The sequence below is a fragment of the Lycium barbarum genome, chromosome 6, assembly GCF_019175385.1.
Source record: "Lycium barbarum isolate Lr01 chromosome 6, ASM1917538v2, whole genome shotgun sequence".
Classification (NCBI taxonomy): domain Eukaryota; kingdom Viridiplantae; phylum Streptophyta; class Magnoliopsida; order Solanales; family Solanaceae; genus Lycium; species Lycium barbarum.
The window spans coordinates 127,551,801-127,575,564 of record NC_083342.1 but is presented as its reverse complement, the minus strand read 5'-3'; the positions used below and the strand labels follow the sequence as shown (position 1 = coordinate 127,575,564).

Genomic DNA, 23,764 nt, shown 5'->3' with positions numbered 1-23,764 from the left:
TTGTTTTGTGGATGTGATTTCCTAAATTAGAAGCTGTAAACTTAAATTTGGTTTCCTATAAATAGGCTTTCTAATGTCCTATTGAGAACAGATCAAGAAGAAGAAATTAAAAAAATTCTTTAAGTTTCTTGTCTAATTCTCTTGTTTCACTTTTTATTTTATTATTTTATGAATTGAAGTAATCCGGTTCCACTATCAAAATGGCCCCGTGAAGTTAATAAAAAGGAGGGAAATTATAGCTATTACTCAGCCTGTTAAAATGCAGAGTAAAATCTGAAATCTCATCAATATTTTCAAAATGTTCACTTTTTTTTTGTTTTAAGTACTAATGACATATTATTGGGTGGAAAAAATAATGTCATTACTATTCCACTTCTCCCAGCTATAAATTATCCCACCATGCATATTCAACTATCTTCTTCGGTTTCTACTTTTACAATTTTGGTACAAGTATAATTAAAATATACTACTCAATGACAACAATATCATTTTTAGTTAGAAAAATCATATTATCTTTTACGATGGGTTAAACTAATAGATATTTCCTCTGATATTGAATTACAATTTTAACAAAAAAAAAAAAATCACCATAAAAGATTAAAATAAATTGATCGCATGACAAAATCCAAAGTAGGGACTATTTGAGGCCGTTTTGATCGTTCAACGTGTCATTTGAGTTCAAAAATGACTCGACAGTTTCAAGTGAGATATTCATAAATTGTTTTGGAACCATCATGATTTTACCTAAAGAAATTAACTTCCTTGCAACTGTTGACGGCTATTAAGAATGATTTTAGATTTATAGATGGAAAAAAGGTGTTGAATTTGTAACTTAAAGGGAATGAGTCATGGTCAAGGACTTCTCAGAATAATGATTTGTCGTTGATAGGAACTCTTAATCCAACTTGCACTCAACTTTCAAATTCGTGGGAAACGAATATACGCATACGTAATTCGGTCAAATAATTAAACACTATTTTCAATCACGGAATAGCGTTAAATCATTAAAAAGTAGTACTCCTAATTATCCAAAATGGATTTGCGCCTCATTTGTATAACCACCGCTTGCATGACAGGTCCAGAATTTAAATTTATGGTTGGTTACAAATAATTGAGTTTACAATCAAATATTTATAAATATTTAGTGAAACTTTAATATATATATACACACATCTAATTTTGGGTAAAAATATGGTTATGTAACTGAACATTTGCATCCATCCTTGCTTGTAGGTTGAAATGAAAAATTATATCTCATGAAAATAATGACTTATTATTGAAGTCGCCTAAAAAGGCCAAATTCATCGGCGGCCCCCTGTGGTCGTCAAATTTTTTCACTTTAACACCTCAAATACTCTTTTGTAACACTCCATAAATCCGGATTAAGTGTGAATGTGTTAAATGAGTATTAACGTAACATTTTAGCCACATGAAGTCCCATCGGAATGAGTTTGGGTGGAAATAGTTGTTTCGGAATCAAGACGAATAGTGAGGAGCATGAGATTCGATAGAATTTGCTAAGTTTACGGTAAGTCTACCTTCCATCCTGATTTCATGAAAATATGTTGGGAATTTGAGAAAACTTAAAACATAAAAGTTGTAGCCCTTTGGAATTCCTTTCCAACGATATATGGTGGAAGCCTAACAGAGCTTTGTGCTAGGAGTTATGCCCATTTTACCAAATGCTTCCAGAATGGCCTAGCGCTCAGCGACGCCTTGCCGTGCCAAATTTCCAGGAAAACTTAAAATTTTGACACCATAGAAATTTACACCGTGCGTGACACGCGCCGTGCCCGGCCATTTTATGCCTGAAGCAATTTTTCCCTAATTTTTATAAAAGCCTAACTTCATAAAGCTTTTCTCACTTCGTTCTAAATCTTTTTTTTTTAGAGAAAACACCCTAGGACTTCCACAAAGCATCCCAACCATTTTATGCCTAAAGCAATTTTTCCTGAATTTTTATAAAAGCCTAACTTCGTAAAGCTTTTCCCACTTCGTTCTAAATCGTTTTTTTTTTTTAGAGAAAACACCCTAGGACTTCCACAAAGCATCCAATGTGAGTTCCTACTCAAACCCCATTGATTATTACATCATTTTAACAAAGATTAACGCTAGAATCCTCGTCTATTCCGTAGATTATCAATTGAATTTTCGTCTTAGACAAAATAACCCTAGAATCCGAATACAAGAGACCTGAATGTCAAAAGGTAAGACTTTCCTACTTCAATTGATTATAACCTTGTACTGGTGATTATAGACTATAAGTTCATGAGATATGAGTTGATGGGTTTGATAGAAAAATATGAATGATTATCTATTTGGGTTGTTGATTATTGACTTTCGGTGTTGTTTATTTTATGGGTGATGAAGGATGATGATAATTGTAGCATTATGAGATTGTAGAATCATCTTGACGCAATAGGATGGGTTGTTGGGTGTAAAAACACCATTGATGAGAGTTGTGGAGCTTCATACCCACCAAATGTTTAATAAAATGCTTAGATAACCAAAACATGAGGTTTCTTACTAATATTGATTCCCTTTGACACATATTGTCCTAGATTAAAGTAGAAAGGAAGCGACGAACGTTGTAGTATGCTTCAAGGCAGGAATTAAGGTATATAGGGCTTCTATCGATGTGTGGGAACATCATTGTTCTTCCCCATGCCACGTTTAATTCATGAAACACATTTTCTCCTTAGAGTTAGAGAATTATGTCTCAGTTCATGATAGACCCAAGATACATGTCAATAATTCTATATTATCTTGCTCAATCATGTTTCCGTTATTTGTATTCATGAATATCAATTCGATTACCATGAATCTGTCCGTAATCCGCGAGTACTCATGTTTTGAATTCCATAGGTTCTCAGTTACAAGTCATGAATCAAGATTACTCTACTCCATGCATTTTACATGTTTCCATGCTTTACACAAGTTATATATCTATATACATGTAATATTATACTTACAAGTCATGTTTACAAGCCATGTTTACAAATCATGCTTACATGTCATGTTATAAAAACCATGGGCTCAGATGCCACCTATATTCATGTTCTTGTTTTGGGAGTAGCATAGGTTTACCAAGAAGGTGTAGACCACCTGAAACTATGTATGCCAACGTAGGGACAGGATCGCTCTGCCCAGTTAGGACGATGCTTTCAGACTATTAATTGGATCCTTTCATGTCATGTTTATGTCTCATAGTCCGGCAAGGTATGGATTGCTCTGCTGGTCGGGCCAGGTAACAGACTCTACGTATTCACGTGGTGATTTCATGTTGTTGGTTATACTAAGGCTCTCTCACTTAGAAATGTTTTACTTATGCTATATTATATTCATGTCAGATGTTATTCATGTTCCTGCTCAGCTTGTAGTTTCAGTTTCAGTTATTTCTTAATGTATCAATGTTATTAATTTGGGTTACCCATTCCCCACCACCCCACTTACTATTCTTTCATTCAGTTACTTTACATACAAGTGCAATTCAAATGTACTTACATCTATTTTACCCGTGCAAGCATTGATTTACATGACAACAGATTTGCTCACTAGGATTTTTCGTATCAGTTATTGGTGAGCCCCACTTCATTCAGGATGTTATTGTTATTTTATGTCTATGTCATGTCATGCAGTAGAGGTATGTCGGGGGCCTTGTCTCGATAAACAGTTTAGCATTCAGAATCATGTTTAGAGGTTTCATAGACTAGTCTAGCATGTCATGTCAGATACTCAGTTGTGTTTAGCCTTGTCGGCTACATTATCATGATTTCTGTACTTATGTCTAAAACGTTATTTTTAGACTTATGATTACAAAACCTCATGCTTATTCAGACTTTTATGATTTAACCTATATTCCGTATTAGTACATGTCCCATGTTGATTCAGCAAGCCATGTGGTTAACTCGGTCACATTCAGCAAGGCATCGAGTGCCGTGTTATGCCTAAGCCATGGTTCGGGGCGTGACATCTTTGTTCCATTTCGACACTTGGAATAGGGCCAGAATGTGTCATTTAGACATTTTTTGCTGACTTGACATGCTAAGTGTGATACACACATTAGTGGCGTGTGCGTAGCTTTATTTAGTCAATTTTTATTTATTTTTCTCGTCTTCTTCCCCTTTTTGCCCAACCATTTCCTCAAGCTCAAACTCCTTCAAAACCATTGTTATCTTGTTCGTCGGGAAAACAAGAGACCATCACCACTTTCTTTCTTTCTTTCTTTCTTTTTTCCTCTCTCCCTCCTTCTCTTCTGCTAAAAATAAAAAAAATTAATAACCACGAAATAATTAGATCTAAAAACAAAAAATCAAAAGAAAGAAAATTGAGGATGGACGACGACAACGAAAAGGAAGCGACTATAGATGGCCGGTGGCGGCTGGATTCAATTGGGAAATAGAAAAATTCAGATTTACAATTTTACAGAAAAAATCAGATCTACAAAAACAAAAGAAATGATCAAATCTAATAACAACCAAAAACAAAAGAGAGAAAGAAGAAATTGGGTTTAAGAGGAGACGATGCCGGCGGGAGGATTCTGAGGGAAGGAGGGGTTGGGTAAGTGGTTGTGGGGTTTAGTAAATACATTTTTATTTTCTTTTTATTGGAAAATACGTTTTCTTTTATTTTTCCTTATAATTTATTTTTTTAATTATTATTTTGGACCCAAATGTCATATGTCCTTTTTTAATTAGTCATCACGCCACGTCACCGTGAGTGAATTACACACACTTTATAATTTTAGCTGTTTGTCAAAAAAGTGTATAATTGGAAAAAATTTGATATAGTCTGAGTGCTCAATACGAACACCCTTACGTTGAGGTGTGACGAAGCCAATATGTATAGGATTTTTTGCTCGTACTCTATTAAATTCTAGTATAGTTTATGATATCGTCCCACAGAGATTGAAAAATCTATGCTATAAGCTTATAGTATTTTGACTACTATTTCAGAGGATCAAATTGATGAAAGGTGAGTTTGGAATTCTAAACTACTTAACTTGAAACAAATCACTTTCGGAAGATTTATATTTGGGAAGAGTTGGGAATCGTTGAATTCACTTGATAATATTATTATAATAAAATCTTAGTTTTCACACATATTTCTCTAAAGAATAATTGCTTATTGCTAATACAATTATATTTTTCTCATTAAGAAATAAATAATTAATTAACACTCCGTGAGGTTATGTCGATTAATTAATTTATGACTAGTGACAATAGAAATATTTTCTTGCTTGAATTGTGCTAAGACGTGTAAAGACCTCTTGCGATTAGCCTTTAAATCAATAAACTTATTTGATTCAATCCCTCCATGGGAATAGGACTGAAAGAACTAAGATAGAGACCACCCAAATTGATAAAAATATTTGATTTAATCCCTCCGTGAGAATAGGACTGAAAGAAATTAGATAACGACCTCTCAAATCAATAAATTATTTGATTCGATCCCTCTATAAGAATAGGATTGAAAGAAAGAAGATAAAGATTTGGAATAATAGATAACTAAAATTTACTATCACTCTACTATTCTACTCGTTAGTTATAAATATTAATTTTGCTCCGTGAGAATACAAAATCAATATAATTATAACTTAGACATAAAATATATAGACGCGATAATAATGATTAATTAAGAACTATCATTCTTGCACGGTTTGAAATATAAATAGAAAATTTCAAGCCAAGGATGTATTAAAACCAAGGTAGTACCATAAATATGTATCAAGCTTCATGAACTATCCCAACAAAAAGAGATTACTCCATTATGGAGTAAGGAAACTAAAAAAGGTTTTTTAAAAGACTAGAAATATTTAAAAAGACTAAGAAAATATTATTTCTATGAGAAAGAACCTAGAGAGACCAAGACTAGTTCTTGTTCTTCTTACAATTGGATGATCTTTTAAGACAAAAGATGTGGCTATTTATAGCAACAAGAATGCTCCTTTGATTGCTTCTACTTTGCCCAAAGTAATTGTGATTACTTTGGCCAAAGTAAATGAGATTACTTTGGGCAAAGTGACTTCATTTCTTTATTTCTTTATTTCCCACAAAATTGGCAAGATGACATCTTCATATTGGCCAAAGTATTTTTCTTCTTCTTTTCTTTGATTTTTAGCCTTTTCATTTCTCCTTTTCCATGTATTTCTTTTCCTGCAAGAATTGTTAGAAAAATACGAGAATATGATATAATTATTCATGTTTTAATTTGAAATCTCATTTATATATATCGAAATTACACGAATAATTTATATCCATCAAGATGTCTAAGTGAAAGATATTGTCAATCACGAGTGTCTTCCGATAGGTTCAGCCCGCATAAAAAAGTTAATGTCCCACCTTAATTAAAATAAGTTTGCTCATGCCTTTTCTCCATCTATATCATAAATTCATTGAACATTTTGTTAGTCATAGGAGCTAAGGTGGTAGAAAAAAGTAGGAAAGAATTATACATATGCATGCATGACATAAAATTATTATATTTACATTTCTTCAACTTATATTATGATGAAAATCCTTTTCAAAATTTACTGCACTCCATTATTTATTGTCAAAGAAGAGTGTTGTAAACTTTACTAGAGGAGCCATCCAGAATTTATGCTTAATTCAAAGTGAAAAAGATAAAGGAAAAGCAATTTCTCGACAAGAAATTGATAAAACTTTTGGTATGCAAACAATTTTATTCAATCATGATTTAAGTTGAAGAGACATTTGTAGGCTTCTAGATCTATCCAGATGAAATGATAGGGTAAAGAAATGAATCATGAGCTTAATTCATCTATAAAAATTAGCTTATAAGAGAAAAATTGTCCAAGTTTCATTCAAATGATCCTCATGCCACTGAGGTGGGACTTCACAAATACATATACTATTCCACCGGGGTCATGGAACTCAACGTCGTCACCAACTTTGTAATTTTTTTTTCTTGCTAAGCTTTTAGTCATCATTTCTTTCCTCAGTCATTCTCATCATGTTTTCTGTTGAGGTAAGGGAAACAGCCTGTATTTCGAGATAGGGGTAAGGCCTGCGTATATTTTACCCTTCACAGAATTCACACTGTAGAATTTCATATGTTGCTGTTCTTTCCTCAGTCATTACGGCCACGTATCCAGACCATAAAGGCCCACGTTCGCTTTAAAGTTACGAGTTCCTCCTTGTCTCTCTTTTTTCTTTCCTTTTCCTTTTTCCCAGTTCACTTGGAGCACAGGTAAAGCCAGATGCCCGTTTGAAGTCTAACCGTCACTGAATCTTAACGTACAACGTTCGTCGTGTGGTTAACTCATGCTCTGCTCTACGAGTGTGTCCGTTTAACCGCTTCTTTTTATAACTGAGTAAATAATCAAACTTCCGATTTTGGCCTCCGTTTATGATCGGAAAGATGAATCAGTTGTTGTTGGCAAGGTCGGTGATGAGGCGGTTGGTTTGTGGCAGTACCTGTAACCGTTGCATATCGTCACAACTGTCATCACCGCCGTTGGTAGTGTGGAGGGAAGTTCATAAGCCGAGTAGTGAGTCAGTTGTGATGATGAGTTGCCAAAGGCTGAGAGTATCCGGTCAATGGTGGAGGATGATGAGCTCCACTAGTGAACCGCCAACCAAGAATTCGAAGTCCACTGTAGTGAGGAAGGAGGACCATAAGGACAAGAAAACGAGTGGTGATTCTGTAGAGAAGATGGAAAGGGAAGATGAAGTAGCTGTTTCCAGTTATTGGGGTGTATCGAGGCCAAAGATTACAAAAGAAGATGGCTCTGTGTGGCCTTGGAACTGCTTCATGGTACTGTACAACTTGTTACTTTCTAAGTATGTTCATTTGGACACTCAAATGAAGTCTTAGTTCTAATTAAACACATTAACTGCCAATAAAGTGTTTCAATTAGACACTTTCCGTTCAAATTTTAGAATTTCTTTAATTATACGCATTCGCCTTAATAAGCTATAAAACTCCCAACATTGAGTTGATGCATATAATTAAAAGACCTGACATATTTTTTGGGGTTAACGTAACTACCTAATAAACAAATGAAAACACGCGCAAACGTTTTCTCAAAATTTGAACCGAAAGTGTCTAATTGAAGCGCTTTGTTAGGAACTGAGGTGTTCCATTGGAACAACGCTTAGTTTGAGTGTCTAAATGGAATATCTTGACAAGTTTAAGAGTTGACTCTGTATTAAGCCTTTTGTCTTCGGTTAATTTTCAAAGTTTCAAATAACAGGCAATAATTTGGAGGTTCTGCTAGATCACCTTTAATTTCCTGGCGATAAAGTTGATTGACTGCTGCTTACTTTCTGCCCTGCTTTCCATGTCTATTTACTCTGTTTTAATTACTGGTTTATGTCTTGGTGTAGGCGGCATTACTAGTTGATGAGTCTACTAGATTTTGGAAGTTCGTAGTTTGATATTAGTGTTTGAAGTTGCTGATAGAAAACAATTATCCTTGGTTTCCAGTTAGAAATACTATAAATTAACTACATGGCTATGATTTGTAGTTTTCGGAGATAGAATGCTTATATTTGAAATGACTGCTTTATCGCGCTTGTATAAAAGAGCTGGAGCTGTTTTTATTCTTCTTTTGTTTATTCTGATTTTAAGTACTCCTATTATTTAGGGAATTTTGCACATGTTTAATTGAAACTTTCTTCTGTCTTTTTCTTTTTTCCTTTGTCCTTGGGTACAAGATGTCATGTAAGTTCATCTGACAATGTCTGGTTTTACTTGCTCAAAAAGACAAAAGAAAGTCTTGCCTTTCACTAATTTATATCTATTTTCTGTTTTCGTTTGTAGCCATGGGAGACATATCAGGCTGACTTGTCGATTGATCTAAGCAAGCACCATGTGCCCAAGACATTCCTTGACGAGGTTGCTTATTGGACAGTGAAACTTCTCAGGATTCCAACCGACTTGTTTTTTAAGGTTTGCTTTCCACTCACTGTTGCAAAGAATATGTTGTCCAATCAATTGTAGTGGATCAATTCGTTAACATACCACACCACCAAGCCATTTTTTATTAATATAATGGCACCGGGCCCACTAGCAGATACTGGTTCAGCCTCTTGCCTGTCACCACCTTCAGTTTTGTGCAACTGGCCAGTCACACGTCATGTGAAAGGTCTGGTAATGAACATATGTACATGTGGCCAATTTCTCTGATGGCACACCTGAGCAGGGATGTCACGGAGATGTGCTCTTTAGGTCATTCTTTTATAGTAGTACATCTTTTTGTGAAAAGAAACACATGCCAAAATTACAACAGTTATTGCTTCATGGACTAACTAAGAGTAATGGAAATATGTATAACAGAAGAACTTCTGTGCTCTGGACACTACAACAGTAATCCTTGAGTTGATTTTATATCAAATACCTTCTTGTCAGTTGTCACCATTGATTCTAATCTCTGATTTGTGTTGCAGGAAAAATACGGTTGCCGTGCTATGATGTTGGAAACAGTGGCAGGTGTGCCTGGAATGGTGGGAGGTATGCTATTACATCTGAGGTCATTGCACAAGTTTGAGCAAAGTGGTGGCTGGATAAAAGCATTACTTGAAGAAGCTGAGAATGAGAGGATGCATCTGATGACTATGGTGGAGCTAGTACAACCTAAATGGTACGAGAGGTTGTTAGTTATTGCTGTGCAGGGAGTGTTTTTCAATTTTTACTTCGTGCTGTACTTGCTGTCCCCCAAACTTGCACACAGAATTGTTGGGTATCTGGACGAGGAGGCTATACACTCATATACTTTGTATCTTAATGATATTGGTCGCGGTAAAATTGAAAATGCTCCAGCCCCTGCCATTGCAATTGACTACTGGAGACTGCCTAAGGATGCAACTCTAAAGGATGTTATTACTGTCATCCGTGCTGATGAAGCTCATCATAGAGACGTTAACCATTTCGCATCTGTAAGTGTCCGTCTTCTATTTCTTAGATTAAACTTAAACATCATCGCGAATTTCCACGTTTTAGCTGGAAATTTTATCTTCGGTTTGCATTGTGTGTAAAAGTTAATGATGCAACTGATTTAGTTATTGTTCTTGTTGTGCAGGAAATCCATTATCAAGGAAAGAAATTGCAGGAGTCAGCTGCTCCTGTTGGTTACCATTAAAATCTACATACAACCTACATCAATTTTTTTTTTTTTTTTTGTGTATATATATTGTAGACATGGTCCAGCCAAAACAAGGTTAGGTGGGGTATTTCTGATTAGTGATGAAATCCCCAAGTCGTAGCAGAGGTATGGATATAACTACTGTACTATCATGCATATAATGGTATGATGAACATGTACTGTTACTCTTCAAATTTTGTAATCTTTATGGGATGCAAGTAATTCCTGCTCCATAAAATTTATTAAATGGATTTCTTTTATGACACGCATGCTTGGAAATCTTTATCTCCAGAAATTCACACAGAAAAGACAGGATCTCACATGAAGTTCTTCTAAGGCAGAAAGTCCGATAGAACAGATTGGGAAACAGCTAGTATATATAGAACTAAAAAAAAGCCAAACTTATCATCTGATCATCAGGGGATATTTCGTCCGTTGTACAGGTCAGTGTTGACATGACTGCTGGAAATTTTTGTTCACTCCAGTCTGTATCTGTATTGACCAAGTACTTACATGACCTGAATCTGGTGTCTCAAAGTCAAGTATAAATTTTCTTTACAGGTATTTCACAGTAATGTTTGTCCAAGAGCAATCAGTTTTTCAGTTTCCACCAAATGATGAATGAGTTGAACATAAAGACAATGTTACACTGACCGAAATTAAGTCATTCAGGTAACATGCGTGTAAGAGATATATGTTCCAGTGTGGATCTTAGACCATAACGTTCAACTGCCCATTTTGCTTCTCTAAATCCATGGCCATATGCCTCAGAATGGTTTTTTTCTATTCCTTGTTTCAGATACTCTTTCAGATTTCTCAAGAACTGAGCGTTGTCACTTGTACCCTTTATGTTGTCATCACCAGTAAAAGATTGCCATTCTAGCCACTTGTGAGCGAAAACTTCACAAATACCTTCTGCGATGTTTAGGGACAGCCCTCTATAGCCTATATGTCAGATGGAAAAAAGGTAGATTCATAAGGAATGTTGTTCACTAGTTTATTTTTAGTTAGGTTAGACAAAAAGCAACTAGAGATTATATTAAAAGCTGGAAACCACCTTCAATCCGCATCCAAGCGTGCATCATTTCATGAGCCAAAGTTGCTCCCAAGGCCACCCTGTTTACAAAGACCAGTGATGCATACCATAAATTAAAGTAGGGAACTTGTTTCAACCTTACATTACCTCTTAAAGCTGGAATCATATTATTTCTGGAAAACAACAGAGCATTTTTCTTAACTTCGATCTTAAGTCAAGCATATCACAGACCAAAAATGATTGAATACGGACATCATCACTCCCGATTTTGGTGACATCTTGGGATGAGTAACATGTAAGGACCTACCTTAAGGCAAGAACAGTAGCTGGAAACGGTTGTTAACAATGCAGATTTTTCTGATAGCTTCTGTGAATCCTAAAAATTGTCTTTTAATGAGTGATGTCTCTACTATTCTAAGTGAGTTTCACTTCTTCAGCTGGTCGTACTATCTATTATAGGATGTGTTCATACAAAATGGCTGTGTTCATTCAAAATGGCATTTTATGACTGTTTATTACATGAAATATGAAAATGCAGACTTATTTTAGATTTTAATTTCTATATAGTTTTGTAGATAAATCTATTGGGCATCTACCTCATTGCATATAATAAAACTCTGAATAAGTCAAAAGTGAAATTGCTTATTTGCTGATCCTATCTAGATGAAGATCATGAGATATATTTCCTATTTAATCTCCCAGAAATTACTAGGTGACAATTGCTTGTAGTTATATACTGGATCCATCAAGAAGACTACTTATGTGATAGTATAGAAGTTTAGAAGAAGATTACTTTGGAAAGCCGTGTAAAAGCAGCATTGCTTTCACTTTGCGTCCTTCAACCAGATGTTCTACTTCTTTCACCACTTTAACTTTTTCACCCTTTTGTATTGACTTTGACACCTAGCATGAGTGAATGAAATGCAACGTGAGAGAGTAGATCACTTCATACAATAGGTAAGAGAAATCTATAAAAGAAACAAATGTACTCACATAAGTTACGGCGTCCAATGTAGATTTGTCATAAATAGTCAAGCCAAGTGAGCTCTGTGAAACCAACCAAATACCTATTTACTACTACAGAATGTGATGGAAGTAACAGAATTCCTCTTGCTAATGTAAACACCTGCTCTGCCTACCTTATTGTTACCATTTCTCATCATCTCTTTTTCATCAACTAACAGAATTGGAATGTAATATCTGACTTTCATGTTTAATCCTTTGAAAAATCTGTGCACTTCTTCAAGAAGGGGCTTACAGTCTCCAGGATCTATCACTGCTGTACAACGACAATCAGGGCAAAGTTGCCGACCATCATTCAGGGTGATATACTTCACATCTCCTATCTACAAATAGGTGAGTAAGTTCTCAGTTAACATGTTATAAGCTGAGTAATTGACATCTAGTACTGTATCATTGAACGTAAAGCCAGTGTCACAGCTAGAAAGCTCATTGTGCATGTTTGCTATTCGGGAATATTCGTCATGCAATTGCAAGTGGTTGATTTATTCAAAAAGATTACTTTGCACTCTCATTTTTAATAATTCTCATACTAATTGAGTGGTTCCTATTTAGCTCATTATTGACCTTCATTTTAAAGTGTATAAATTCAATCAGAAACATCTTTAATCTAATAATATAGAAGGCATTTGAAAACCTTAAATCTTGAACAGCTGTGGCACTGAGGAGTTCCATCAGATGTATGCTTCTCACAGATAGTTTGGCGCCAGTAGGTACACATTAACCAATCCGAGCAAATCTGTACGAAAGATAACAGAAGTATGAGGTAACTCATTCAGATATTTTCCGATCATCTTCAGATTTACAGGGATAGATTGTTTAGAAAGACTAAAGGGAAGGAAAGGAAAGGGAACACAAACCTGTTCTTCACAAACATCACAAACAAGTTTATTGCACCGCTTGCTACTCTTTCTCCAGAAAGAAGTGCTCCTACATCATCATTAAAGCGTGTCAATTTGATTAAATGGTAAGCAGAAGAAAGTATCTAAGCATAAGATACTTCAGATGATAATCTGACAATGAAACCCGGAAAAGAATTGATAAGAAACTGTATTCGTGAATGTTTTTACTTTCTTATATTGCTTGTTATTTTTCCAAAATCGGGAATTAACAACCTTTTCAAGGATTTACTTCCTAAGCATTATCAAGAGAACAAATAGAAGCATGATTTTTGCATGGATAACTAAAGACCTAATTGCATATTCTTCATTACTTATGTAGAAGCACTTGAATTGTGTAACACTTACTTTGATGGTTGGACAAATGGATTTAACTCCTTGAAAAGTTTCCACCATTTCAGTTCTCTGCCTCCGATACTCGTGCTGTAATAAGGTAAACCTTTAGTAAGCAATTATCTGATCTTAAACTTAATCAGCTCGTGACAAAAGGGAGGTGAATAGGACAATTACATAGGAGTATATGTGATTTAAGGAAACATGGAAATATTCACTTCCCATATATATGTTTCTATCTGAGAAATCTCCGAGAAGTAGTTGTGCGTGGTTCAGAACTCAGTGGATAATGGTATTCATTTCCCATATAAGAACGGAATGACAAGCTAATCACAGGGCATATTTACCTCTCGTCTGTATCAGATAATGTGCTTTCTTCCAGTGCTTGTGCAAGTTCTTCTACATCATTAGTCTCTGGAAACTCCATATCTGATAAAGAAGTCACCAAATTTATATATGAGACTACTGGCCTAAAGTAAGTAAGAAAATAGTTGAGCACTTTATAGTTCTGTCAAAATAACCAAGTGAAGCTCCAAAATCATGAAACTTATGAGCTTGAGCTAAATATATATACTAACTCCATAATAGGACAAAATTTAGCTTAGCCAGATGAAAAGTCTACATTCTTAATGGCCCTTACCACCCATGTATATATCTTTTGCCTCTGATTCTTGGAGAGAGCATTCAATAGCACGAATCACATCCTCATTCTCATCTTCTGATAATTGGTTCTGTATTCAATTTTTTCAAATAGATTTAACCAATTAATAATAATAATGACGATGATGATGATGATAAAAGACAGAGAGAGAACTAAGAAACACAAAACCTCGTAAGAAGGACCTTCATCCAGGAATCTATTTGCAGACATTTTCAAGATCAAATCCTCTGAGTTCAAAGAAAGATATCAATACTACTGCAAAACATAAAAATGCATTAATAAGAAAAATGGCAAGTTTACCAGTAGAAAATACAATGAACTAAGAAGAATTAAGCTATGACCATTAACCAGAGCACAGGACCCCAACTTCTCTGCCAGAATCTTGAAATGGCATAGGCTATTTATTCTGTCATAACATAAGCAAGAAAATACAGAGAGATATTAAATTTTTTAAAACATGGTTTTCCTAGAAAGAAATTGTTAAGAAATGGAGTCTTCGGTTGGTCGCACTTACCAGAAAAAAGAAACAAATATTCCGCTGGTAGCACATAAAGAAGTTGCAATCAACTGAAGTGGTAGTTTCGTGCTCCTTTTCTTGTCTTTAAAAATAGTTTTTTGTTTAATATAACAATTAATTAATCATTTCCGAAGACTTTGAACATGTCGTCGAGTCTTCATGAAAGTTACGTTATTTCTCCCCCGAAAAGTATGCATGAAATTAGTTAAGTGTGCCTCATGTTACTAGCAGTTAAAAGTTTCTAATAATCACTCGACGCTTTTCATATATTCATCCTCTTTTTTCATTAAAAGAGAACAGGAAAAGTCACCCACCCTTTAAGATCTCCAGGAGAAGTAACAAAAGAAAACAGAAACACGTGTCATTTATCCCAATTTAGGATTGGGCTCATCTCCATTTACTTGACATAGTTCGAATTTCAAGAGTGAAATTTCTTTATTTTAATCCCGCATCTAGACATACAATTTTTAAGGTTTTTAAAAAATAATTAACATATTTAGAAACTACATAGAAAAGTACTATAAGTCATAAGAATTAACAATTTAAAATATTTCAAGGGCATACAAATAAATCGCAGTCAAAGATTTTCTTGTTTGACTCTCAAAATTCGCACTATGTGGTCATGTTCGTATGTACCATTTGCAATGATATTTCACACATTTAACTAAATGAACTTGAGATCTAAGTTAATCCCAGATAAGAATTGCCCAAGACTATATAAACAGACTTGAGTGTGCAGATTTTGATTTGACCTAAATCGAACCAAATAGATTTTGATTTGACCAATAAACCGAACCAAAAAAATATTATTAATTTATCAGTGTATGGTTATATGTTCGAAAATGATTTTGTACTTTAATTATGTTATCGGCTTATTGGTTCAAGTAACATTCTTGTTCAATGTTCACAAGGGTTAACAGTGTAACCCTAAAAACTAACTCGTAAGGTGAAAATTGCTTAGATCATATAAAGATATCAATATTTCATCCCCACACAGCCACACTGATATGGGTAATTAGGATTTGCTATTGCTATCTTTAACCGAAACATTAATGGAATCCGACAAATATTCCAAGTTTTTTCGAATAACTTGTAAAGCCAAAAAGTCAATGTGATCGTGAAAGTGTCTAATGGGAAAATTATCAAATTTCCAGAAAGTAAAAGGGACGTTATGCTAGGAGAAAAAAAAAGTGACTTAAATTAAAAGCTACAGCCAACAAGTGGGAAAAAGGCCTCGACGTTTAGTTGACTGACTTGACGTGTAGGAATAGAAAGACAAAATCTAAAGAAAGAGAAAGGAGCCAATTTGAAATAAGAAGATTCTATACATTTGCTTAAATTACATCAATATGCTTTAACCCATATTAACTTTGAGATGTTGTATGGAGTTGCACTGTTGAAATTGCAAAGATACTACATACTTGTTTAATAAGTGGGACTCTGCTTTACTATTAAATAGTAGTATGAGTGATATGGATGATAAGTAATTTTATATTCAAATTTTAAGTCACTTTTAAAGTGGGTTTTCAGTTATTGTTGCTTTGTTAGATTTATATGTATGAGATTGTGTGAATTTATTAAGAGAAAAAAAAAGATAAATAATTTTACTAGGTAATTTATTAAGTTAAGGACCATTTGAGGAATTAGCTCATGAAATGATAATGACAACTGAACCAAAAAGGAAAATAAATAAAAATTAATGAGAAGTCAATTTTTACGGATAACACTTTGCATAAAAATTATTTTCTCTGAAAATATTTTCCCTTGTTTTTTTTGGAAATATAAAAAAAAAAAAATATATATATATATATATTAAAAGTTAATACTCCGTATTACTTAATATCGAAGTCTAGCACCACCTTGCAGAGTTGTGCTGTTTTATATATGCTAGCCTCTGGACATGTGCGTTGCACGTGTATCCCATTCTAATTCTTATAAATATTTTAAAATGGCATAACTAAATATATAGATATGAGTAGGGATGAAAAAGGCTAAGGCACAAAAGCACCACAAAAAACCTTTCATAAAGGTGACATAAAAAAAAAAGTTAGAAAGGGAGTATCCTCCGCGTCCGCCACTATCTTTGATCCTCCGGTGATCTCATCTCATTGTTGTGTTTTAGTGCTAATGTGTCTTTAATAACATCTTTCATGCTTGTAAGTGTACCAAAAATACCACCATCAGGAGAAGCTTTTTTCTTGTCCTTTATTTCATAATCACCACCTTCATGTATTAATTTCCTTTCATCCATATTTCTTCTTGTTGCTTCTTCAGTCTCATAATAATTCTTCTACAATTGACATCTCATAATAATTCTTCTACAATTGACATTATTAATCATTCACCTATTAAGCTTATAAACATAATATGAAGAAAGTGAACAAAATGAATAGCCAAAAGCCTAATTTTTACCAGTATATACCAAGAATTAAAAAAAATAAGAACACCTAGAAGATAAATAACTACGCAAATATCTGCTGATGCTAAATTGAATTACAAAAAAGCCAATACAAGCATATAGGATGAAGGATAAAACAACCGTATTGGAAATATATAGACACATCTCAATTAGCATGCATAGATGGTAAGATGAAAAATAGAGATACAACCACATACCGTAGTGGCCAAATACTCGGAACAACGAATATAAATTAGAGCATCCAATGCATCCATTTCTCTTTATAAATATTGAGACACCTGTGCTCTTCATACTTATTGCTGATTCACCAGGAATGATGATACTGCCTCTTCAATTGCTAAAAACTGTACATTACATGAACCTAATTAAGTGCAATTAACTACTAATAAAATTTAGGTTTGGAGAGTCATATAGTGGCAGATAATGGAATGACTCAATTAACTGACTTTTCATTACCTTCACCTATACTACAACTCTTTGGTAGCCAAGTCAGTTACAAACTTACAACTCTTCAGCTAATAGTGAGACAAACTTCATAAATTGGTTTTTCATACATTAATGATGAATGAGTAATTTAGTGGAGGGCAAATGGCTCATTCAACTTTTAAAGGGTATTTTCGTAATCTAACTTTAAGCTTAGAGACTTCCCATTTTTAGTATAATATGATCTTTCCACTCAAAGCTATGCTATTGGGGCATTTCTGCATAGTAACGAAATCTCTATTAAGTAGTAGAGGCATAGATTATTTGTTGTTGTTTTTGTTTTTTTTTATGACATGTGAATCCGCAGTTGCTGCCCGTGCACAGGGTAAACTCCGCTCTTGGAAATCTTTATCTCCAGAAATTCATGGGGAAATGATTCTCCAAACTCCAGAGTACAATAAATACACGACACATGAAGTTCTACTATAGCAATAAGACTGAAAAAACTTAATGAAAACAGCTAGAAATAGAACTAAAAAAGAAGCCAAATTTATCATCTGACCTCAAGGAAATTTGGTTGGTCATATTCACTCCAATTTGTATTGCCTATGTAGTTTCAGGGCCTCAATTTGGAGTCACAAAGGTATATAATTCTTTTACAAGTTTTTTACAGCAATGTTTGTCCAAGAACTATCAGTTTCCTCCCATGATGAATGAATTAACACAATGACAATGTCACCTGAAAAGTAAGTCATTCAGGTAACTTGCCTGTACGAGCAATATGCTCGAGTGTGTATCTTAAACCATAACGTTCAACTGCCCATTTCGCTTCTCTAAATCCATGACCGTAGGCCTCGGAATATCTTTTTTCTATTCCATCTTTCATAAACTCTTTCAGATTTCTCAAGAACTGAGCTTTTTCACTTGTACTCTTCATGTAGTCATCACCAGTGAAAGATTGCCATTCTAGCCACTTGTGAGCCATAACCTGGGAAAGACCTTCTGCTATATTTAGGGACAGTCTTCTATAGCCTATAAATATGAGAGAAAAATTGTAAACAAAAAGAGTTATCAGATTTCCTCTCGATAGGAGGGAAAGTAAGGGAGGAGGACATTTTTGTGTTTCTTCTCTCTTTTGCTGAAATAAAAAGGTAGATTTATGAGGAATGTGGCTTTCCACATGTATGCTTTCCTTTACTTTTAGCTGGATGTAAGTAATATACACTGACATTCTAATTTTTTACGTAATTTAGCTGGCTATAATAGGTTATTACTCTATTTTCCCCAGTTACTAAATCAGGCTTGCTATAAAAAGTTACTTAATAGTTGCAGGTCAACTTAATCTAATGGTGTAAAAAATGCCTATACACTAGTAGCGTATAAAGCTCACTCTTTTTATTTGAACAAGAAAAAAGCAACAACTGTCAATAGGAAAAAGCTGGAAACCACCTTTAACGCGCATCCAAGCATGCATCAATTCATGAGCCAAAGTTGATCCTATGGCCAACCTGTTCACAGAGAGCATTGATGCATTCATAAAATAAAAGTAGGGAACTCATTACACGTTCTCTTAAAACTGGAATTAAATTAAAGAGAACATTTTTCTTAACTTTGATCTAATTCGAGAAAATCAGACCACTAATGGATAGAATATGGACAGCAACAATTATCTGAAACCCCCACTCACAGCCGTTCCATATTTCTTAACGTCTCGATTTAGGTAACATCGTGGGAAGAGTAGCGTGTAGAGGAGAACAATATGTGGAAACGGCTGTTAGTGATGCAGATTTTTCTCTGTTAATCAGGAATTATTTCGTCTTCAATGCAAAATGAGTAACATCTGTACTATTACAGATCAGTTTCTCTTCTCAGTTGGTGATACTAACTATTCTAGGATATGTTTATCAAAAATAGAATTTAGTAACTGTTCATTACATAGAATACAAAAATGCGTTTGAAAATTCATAGTTTTGTAGATAAATGAATTGGGCCACATATCTCATTGCATTGAAAGAAGACAGTAAATAATTCAAAATTGAAATTGCTTATTTTTATCCTAACTAGATGAAGAGCATGAGATGCATTTTCCTATTTAATCTCTTAGAAAATACTAGATGAAATTGCTTGGAGTTCTATACTGAATCCATCAGAAGACCACTTATGTGAAAGTATAGAAGTTTAGAAGAAGATTACTTTGGAAAGCCATATAAAAGCAGCACTGCTCTCACTTTGCGTCCTGGAGGCAGTTGTTCTACTTCTTTCACCACTTCAATATTTTCACCTCTTTGTATTGACCTTGACACCTAGCATAAGTGAATCTAATGCAAAATTAGAGAGTAGATCATTGTGTTAACAGAGGCGGATGCAATATATAATTATCTGAACTCGAATAACAACAAAATTCAATTATATTGCAGAAGACATCAGCTCATCTAACTTAAGTCTATAATAGAAACAGATATACTCACATAAGTTACGGCATCCAGTTCAAATTTCTCATAAATCGTCGAGCCAAGTATGCCCTGTGAAACCAACCAAATGCTATTACTACTACAAAATTTGATGGAAGTAAAAAAATTCCTCTTGCTAATGTTGGCACATGTTCTACACACCTTCTTATGGATTCTGATTAACTCTTGTTCATCAACTAACAGAATTGGAATGTAATATCTGATTTTCATGTTTAATCCCTTGAAAAATCTGTGCACTTCATCGAGAAGGGGCTTACAATCTTCAGGATCCATAACTGCTGTATAACGACAATCAGGGCAAAGTTTTCGACCATCACTCAGAGTGATATACTTGATGTCTCCTATCTGCAAATAGGTAAGTAAGTTCTCAGTTATCATGTTATAAGTTGAGCAAGTGTAAAAGAAATTTAAAGAAGAATATGTTTAAGTTACATCTATTGTTGAGAGGTTAGTTATCAGCCAATTTTTGAAACATGCTAGCGGCTATAGTGAGCTAATTACTAAATATCAACTTATTTGCTGTCTGTGGATCCAGTCAGCCAATTATTGACCTTACTTCATTTTATTAAGGACCATAGACTGAATCAGTAGCATCTTCAATCTAATAATATAGAAGGGTTTTAAAAACCTTAAATCTAGAACAGGCACAGCAATAAGGAGATCCATCAGATATATGTTTTTTACAGACAATTTGGCCCCAGTAGGTACACCTAAACCACGCCGAGCAAATCTGTACCAAGATTTATGATGTTAATAGGAAATAATCAACAATAATAGAAGCATCAATTAACTCCTTCAGAAATTTTGCAAAAAGGGAAAGAGATTTGAGAAAAGGGAACACAAACTTGTTCCTCACAAACATCACAAATAGGGGTATTCCGCTGCTTGCTACTCTTTCTCCACCAAGAACGGCCCCTACAAAATCAAAAAGGATACTAATGTCAACTTTAATAAATGGAATACAGAAGAAAATATTAAAAGTAAAAGATACTTCAGAATGCCACAATGATAATGAAACTGGAAAGAAAAAGATAAGAGGGTGTATTAATCAGGAACTGTTTTACTTCGTCATACTACTCACAATTATTTCCAAAATTGAGGAACAACCATCTCATTGATTTAGTTCTTAAGAGAATTAGTTTTATCAACAATGATAATGAAACCTGGAAAGATAAAGATAAAAAAGTGTATTAATCATGAACTGTTTTACTTTCTCATACTACTTGCTATGATTTCGAAAATCAAAAAACAGCCTTCTGAAGGATTTAATTCTTAGGAGAATTAGTTTTGATAAGTAGGTCTTCGGAGAATTAGCTTTATCACCAAATAGAAGCGTGATTTTGTCCTCTTCTTATGGATAATTAAAGACCTAGCTATAAATACTTTTGTGCTAGCACTTGAATTGTGTTGCACTTACTTTGATGTGTGGACAGATGGATTAAACTCCTTGAAAATTTTCCACCATTTCAGTTCGCTGCCTTCGGTGCTGGTGCTGTATTGGTGTAAAGCTTTATTAAACAAACATCTGATCTTAAACTTAATCAGCTTGCAACAAAAGGGAGGTAAATAGTAGAGGACATAAGGAATAACTATGTCACAAAGATGAATTACTATATGAAGCAGTAATTCTATGTTTTTCACTGTCTTACAAAGATGAAATACTGTACGAAACAGTGATTCTATTTGGGGCCACATGATCATAGAGGAGATATGATCCTCCAGCAACCTAAAGGAAACCAGACGATATACTGTGAACTTGATGAAGTGTGGCTCTACAAATCATTAAAGAAGTGTTCAATCAGATCTTATCATGATTCATGAGTGGGGTTAGTCTGTTGTTTGTGCATAATAACTGTTCGGAATCAGATTCATTGTTTGGTATGATGGAAAAGAATTTCCGGAAAATAAGGGGGAAAATGACGTCTCTTACTTTTGGGCGGAAGTCATTTTCCTTCACGGTTATCTCAACTTGCAATGAAATCTCGTAGTTTAACCAACACTTAATCATTATTATCAATCTTTATGCTCAAAGATTTCATCAACACACTATCTGTTTTGCCAATAATACTAATCTTGGAATAGATGCTCTTTTTAGAAGACCAAACACAGCAAAACATTTTCCATAAAATAGGTCATTTCTTGAAAAATGTTTTCCGGGAAAATGACTTCCTTCATACTAAACACAGCTTAAAAATTATATTTGCAGCGACCGCTACATTCCTTATCCCTTTACAGCAGATTTATTTAAGCAGCTAAAGGAGTAGCACAGTGATTGATGAAGAATAAAATTTTCATAATGGTCTCATCATTTACATAAATTTGTCAAACTATGCCAGATAAACAAGTCTGTGTAAGGCCTAATCTCCTCCGAATATGAAAATATTCATTTCTCATTATAAAGATAAGGCTAATTAATATGAAGGAATGTTGTAAGGGAACGAGACTTCGATACCACAGGCCATATTTACCTCAAATCTGTGGAAGATAACGTGCTTTCTTCCAGCGCTTGTGCAAGTTCTTCTACTTCATCATTCTGGGGAAACTCCATATCTAACAAAAAATGACCAAATCTATTTATGAGACTTCCTGCAAAATAACCAAGTGCAGCTCCGAAATCTCGAAAATTATGGGCTAGAATTAAAATACTACAACTTCCGACTAGGAAAAAGTTCATAGCTTAAAAAAGTGAGATGAAAAGGCTACATCATTAATGATCCTTACCACCTGTATATATTTCTTTTCCATTTGATTCTTGAAGAGATAGTTCAATAGCACGAACCACGTCCTCATTCTCATCTTCTGAGAATTGGTCCTGTATTCAAGTATTACAAATGAGTTAATTGTGTGTTAAGAGATGGATCTGCAAAAACTATTCAATTATCATGTTGGTTAATCAAAAGATAAGAACCGCTATCAGTTTAGAGAAATCAAAGGCCCGCTTTTAGGTAAATTGCAAGATATGTAATCCTCACTAAGATATAAAGCTAGCACTATACAGACCTACAATCAAAATTTTCTTATTACTGTCCTATTAACAATAGTAGCACTGATCAAATGATAATAAATACTAGTACTAGTAATAGTACTGATAATGATGATGATTATGATAATGAAAATGAAAGACATAGAAGTAAGAAACATGAACCTGGTAAGAAGGACCTTCATCCAGAAATCTATTTGCAAACATTTTCAAGGTCGAATTCCCTGAGTTGAAAAATAACAATACTGCGGCAAAACATGAAAAAGCATTAATGAGAAATATTCATGGTAGAGCAAATGGCAACTTTACTGGAAAATACAAAGGACTGGACATAGAAGCCATGATCACTAACCAGAAACAGGACCCCCAACTTTCTACCAGATGCTTGAAATGGTATATGCTATTTGTTTGAATCATAAGCAAGAAAATCAGCTGATTAGCAGGGCTTTTATTTTTGAAACGTGGTTTACCTGGAAATAGAATCTTTTAATAATTATTGGTTGGTTACACTCACCCAAATAAAAAAAAATACAAATATTCTTCTGGTAGCACATAAAGAACTTGCAACTAAGCTGAAATGGTAGTTTCGTGCTTTGTTTCTTGTCCTCAGAAATTGTATAATATAACATTTAATTAATCATTTCTGAAGACGTTGACCCTGTCATCAAGTCTTCATGAAAGTTAACAAGTCCACTTAATTTTACGCTAGCAATTAAGCTTCCATCACTCTACGCTTTTCATATTCCTGATTTCTTTTTCCTCATTAAAGGAGTCGTAAAATGGAAGTCCCCTTTTAAAATCTTACAGTTAATTTCTTGGAGAGTCATTAAAGTTATTCAAATGCCTCACTAAATTTACTTTATTTGCTTTATATACCACTATAATTACTCATGTTTTTGG

General features: G+C 34.2%; 3 protein-coding genes across 9 annotated transcripts; 1 reads left to right on the top strand and 2 right to left on the bottom strand.

Annotated features, from left to right (window-relative positions):
• The first annotated feature begins 6,870 nt into the window (after positions 1–6,870).
• Positions 6,871–10,184, top strand: LOC132598788 (ubiquinol oxidase, mitochondrial). Its single transcript, XM_060311877.1, has 4 exons — positions 6,871–7,776; positions 8,785–8,913; positions 9,411–9,899; positions 10,043–10,184. The coding sequence occupies exons 1-4, from the start codon at positions 7,369–7,371 to the stop codon at positions 10,100–10,102; spliced, it is 1,086 nt and encodes a 361-aa protein (XP_060167860.1). The 5' UTR covers positions 6,871–7,368; the 3' UTR covers positions 10,103–10,184.
• On the bottom strand, positions 10,155–18,114 carry LOC132598786 (protein DA1-like). Of its 7 annotated transcripts, none has more exons than XM_060311869.1 (14): positions 17,976–18,114; positions 17,188–17,334; positions 14,396–14,460; positions 14,223–14,309; positions 14,034–14,124; positions 13,741–13,822; positions 13,409–13,483; positions 13,022–13,091; positions 12,799–12,900; positions 12,281–12,487; positions 12,135–12,188; positions 11,935–12,044; positions 11,163–11,221; positions 10,155–11,050 (listed from the first exon to the last, which is right to left on the bottom strand). In XM_060311869.1, exons 4-14 carry the CDS (start codon positions 14,262–14,264, stop codon positions 10,770–10,772), a joined length of 1,173 nt encoding a protein of 390 aa, XP_060167852.1. In that variant the 5' UTR covers positions 14,265–14,309; positions 14,396–14,460; positions 17,188–17,334; positions 17,976–18,114; the 3' UTR covers positions 10,155–10,769. The 7 variants fall into 7 exon arrangements, with proteins under 7 accessions (XP_060167852.1, XP_060167858.1, XP_060167854.1 ...); XM_060311875.1 differs by having other exon boundaries at positions 14,223–14,281; XM_060311871.1 differs by lacking the exons at positions 17,188–17,334; positions 17,976–18,114 and adding an exon at positions 14,569–16,143.
• Positions 17,941–23,678, bottom strand: LOC132598787 (protein DA1-like). Its single transcript, XM_060311876.1, has 12 exons — positions 23,217–23,678; positions 23,030–23,109; positions 22,606–22,696; positions 22,353–22,434; positions 21,302–21,376; positions 20,730–20,799; positions 20,513–20,614; positions 20,026–20,229; positions 19,882–19,935; positions 19,607–19,716; positions 18,863–18,921; positions 17,941–18,445 (listed from the first exon to the last, which is right to left on the bottom strand). The coding sequence occupies exons 2-12, from the start codon at positions 23,069–23,071 to the stop codon at positions 18,165–18,167; spliced, it is 1,170 nt and encodes a 389-aa protein (XP_060167859.1). The 5' UTR covers positions 23,072–23,109; positions 23,217–23,678; the 3' UTR covers positions 17,941–18,164.
• Between the last annotated feature and the right edge of the window lie 86 nt (positions 23,679–23,764).

Coding starts and splice junctions, on each gene's coding strand:
- LOC132598788 (XM_060311877.1), top strand. CDS start 7,369: ATGATCGGAAAGATGAATCAGTTGTTGTTGGCAAGGTCGGTGATGAGG. Junction 8,914..9,410: donor CAACCGACTTGTTTTTTAAG/GTTTGCTTTCCA, acceptor TTTGTGTTGCAG/GAAAAATACGGTTGCCGTGC. Junction 9,900..10,042: donor ACGTTAACCATTTCGCATCT/GTAAGTGTCCGT, acceptor CTTGTTGTGCAG/GAAATCCATTATCAAGGAAA.
- LOC132598786 (XM_060311869.1), bottom strand. CDS start 14,264: ATGTCTGCAAATAGATTCCTGGATGAAGGTCCTTCTTACGAG. Junction 13,823..14,033: donor AAAAGATATATACATGGGTG/GTAAGGGCCATT, acceptor CTTCTTTATCAG/ATATGGAGTTTCCAGAGACT. Junction 13,092..13,408: donor CCATTTGTCCAACCATCAAA/GTAAGTGTTACA, acceptor ATGATGATGTAG/GAGCACTTCTTTCTGGAGAA.
- LOC132598787 (XM_060311876.1), bottom strand. CDS start 23,071: ATGTTTGCAAATAGATTTCTGGATGAAGGTCCTTCTTACCAG. Junction 18,922..19,606: donor CTTTTATATGGCTTTCCAAA/GTAATCTTCTTC, acceptor CTCTGTGAACAG/GTTGGCCATAGGATCAACTT. Junction 18,446..18,862: donor TGCTTGGATGCGCGTTAAAG/GTGGTTTCCAGC, acceptor TCATATTTATAG/GCTATAGAAGACTGTCCCTA.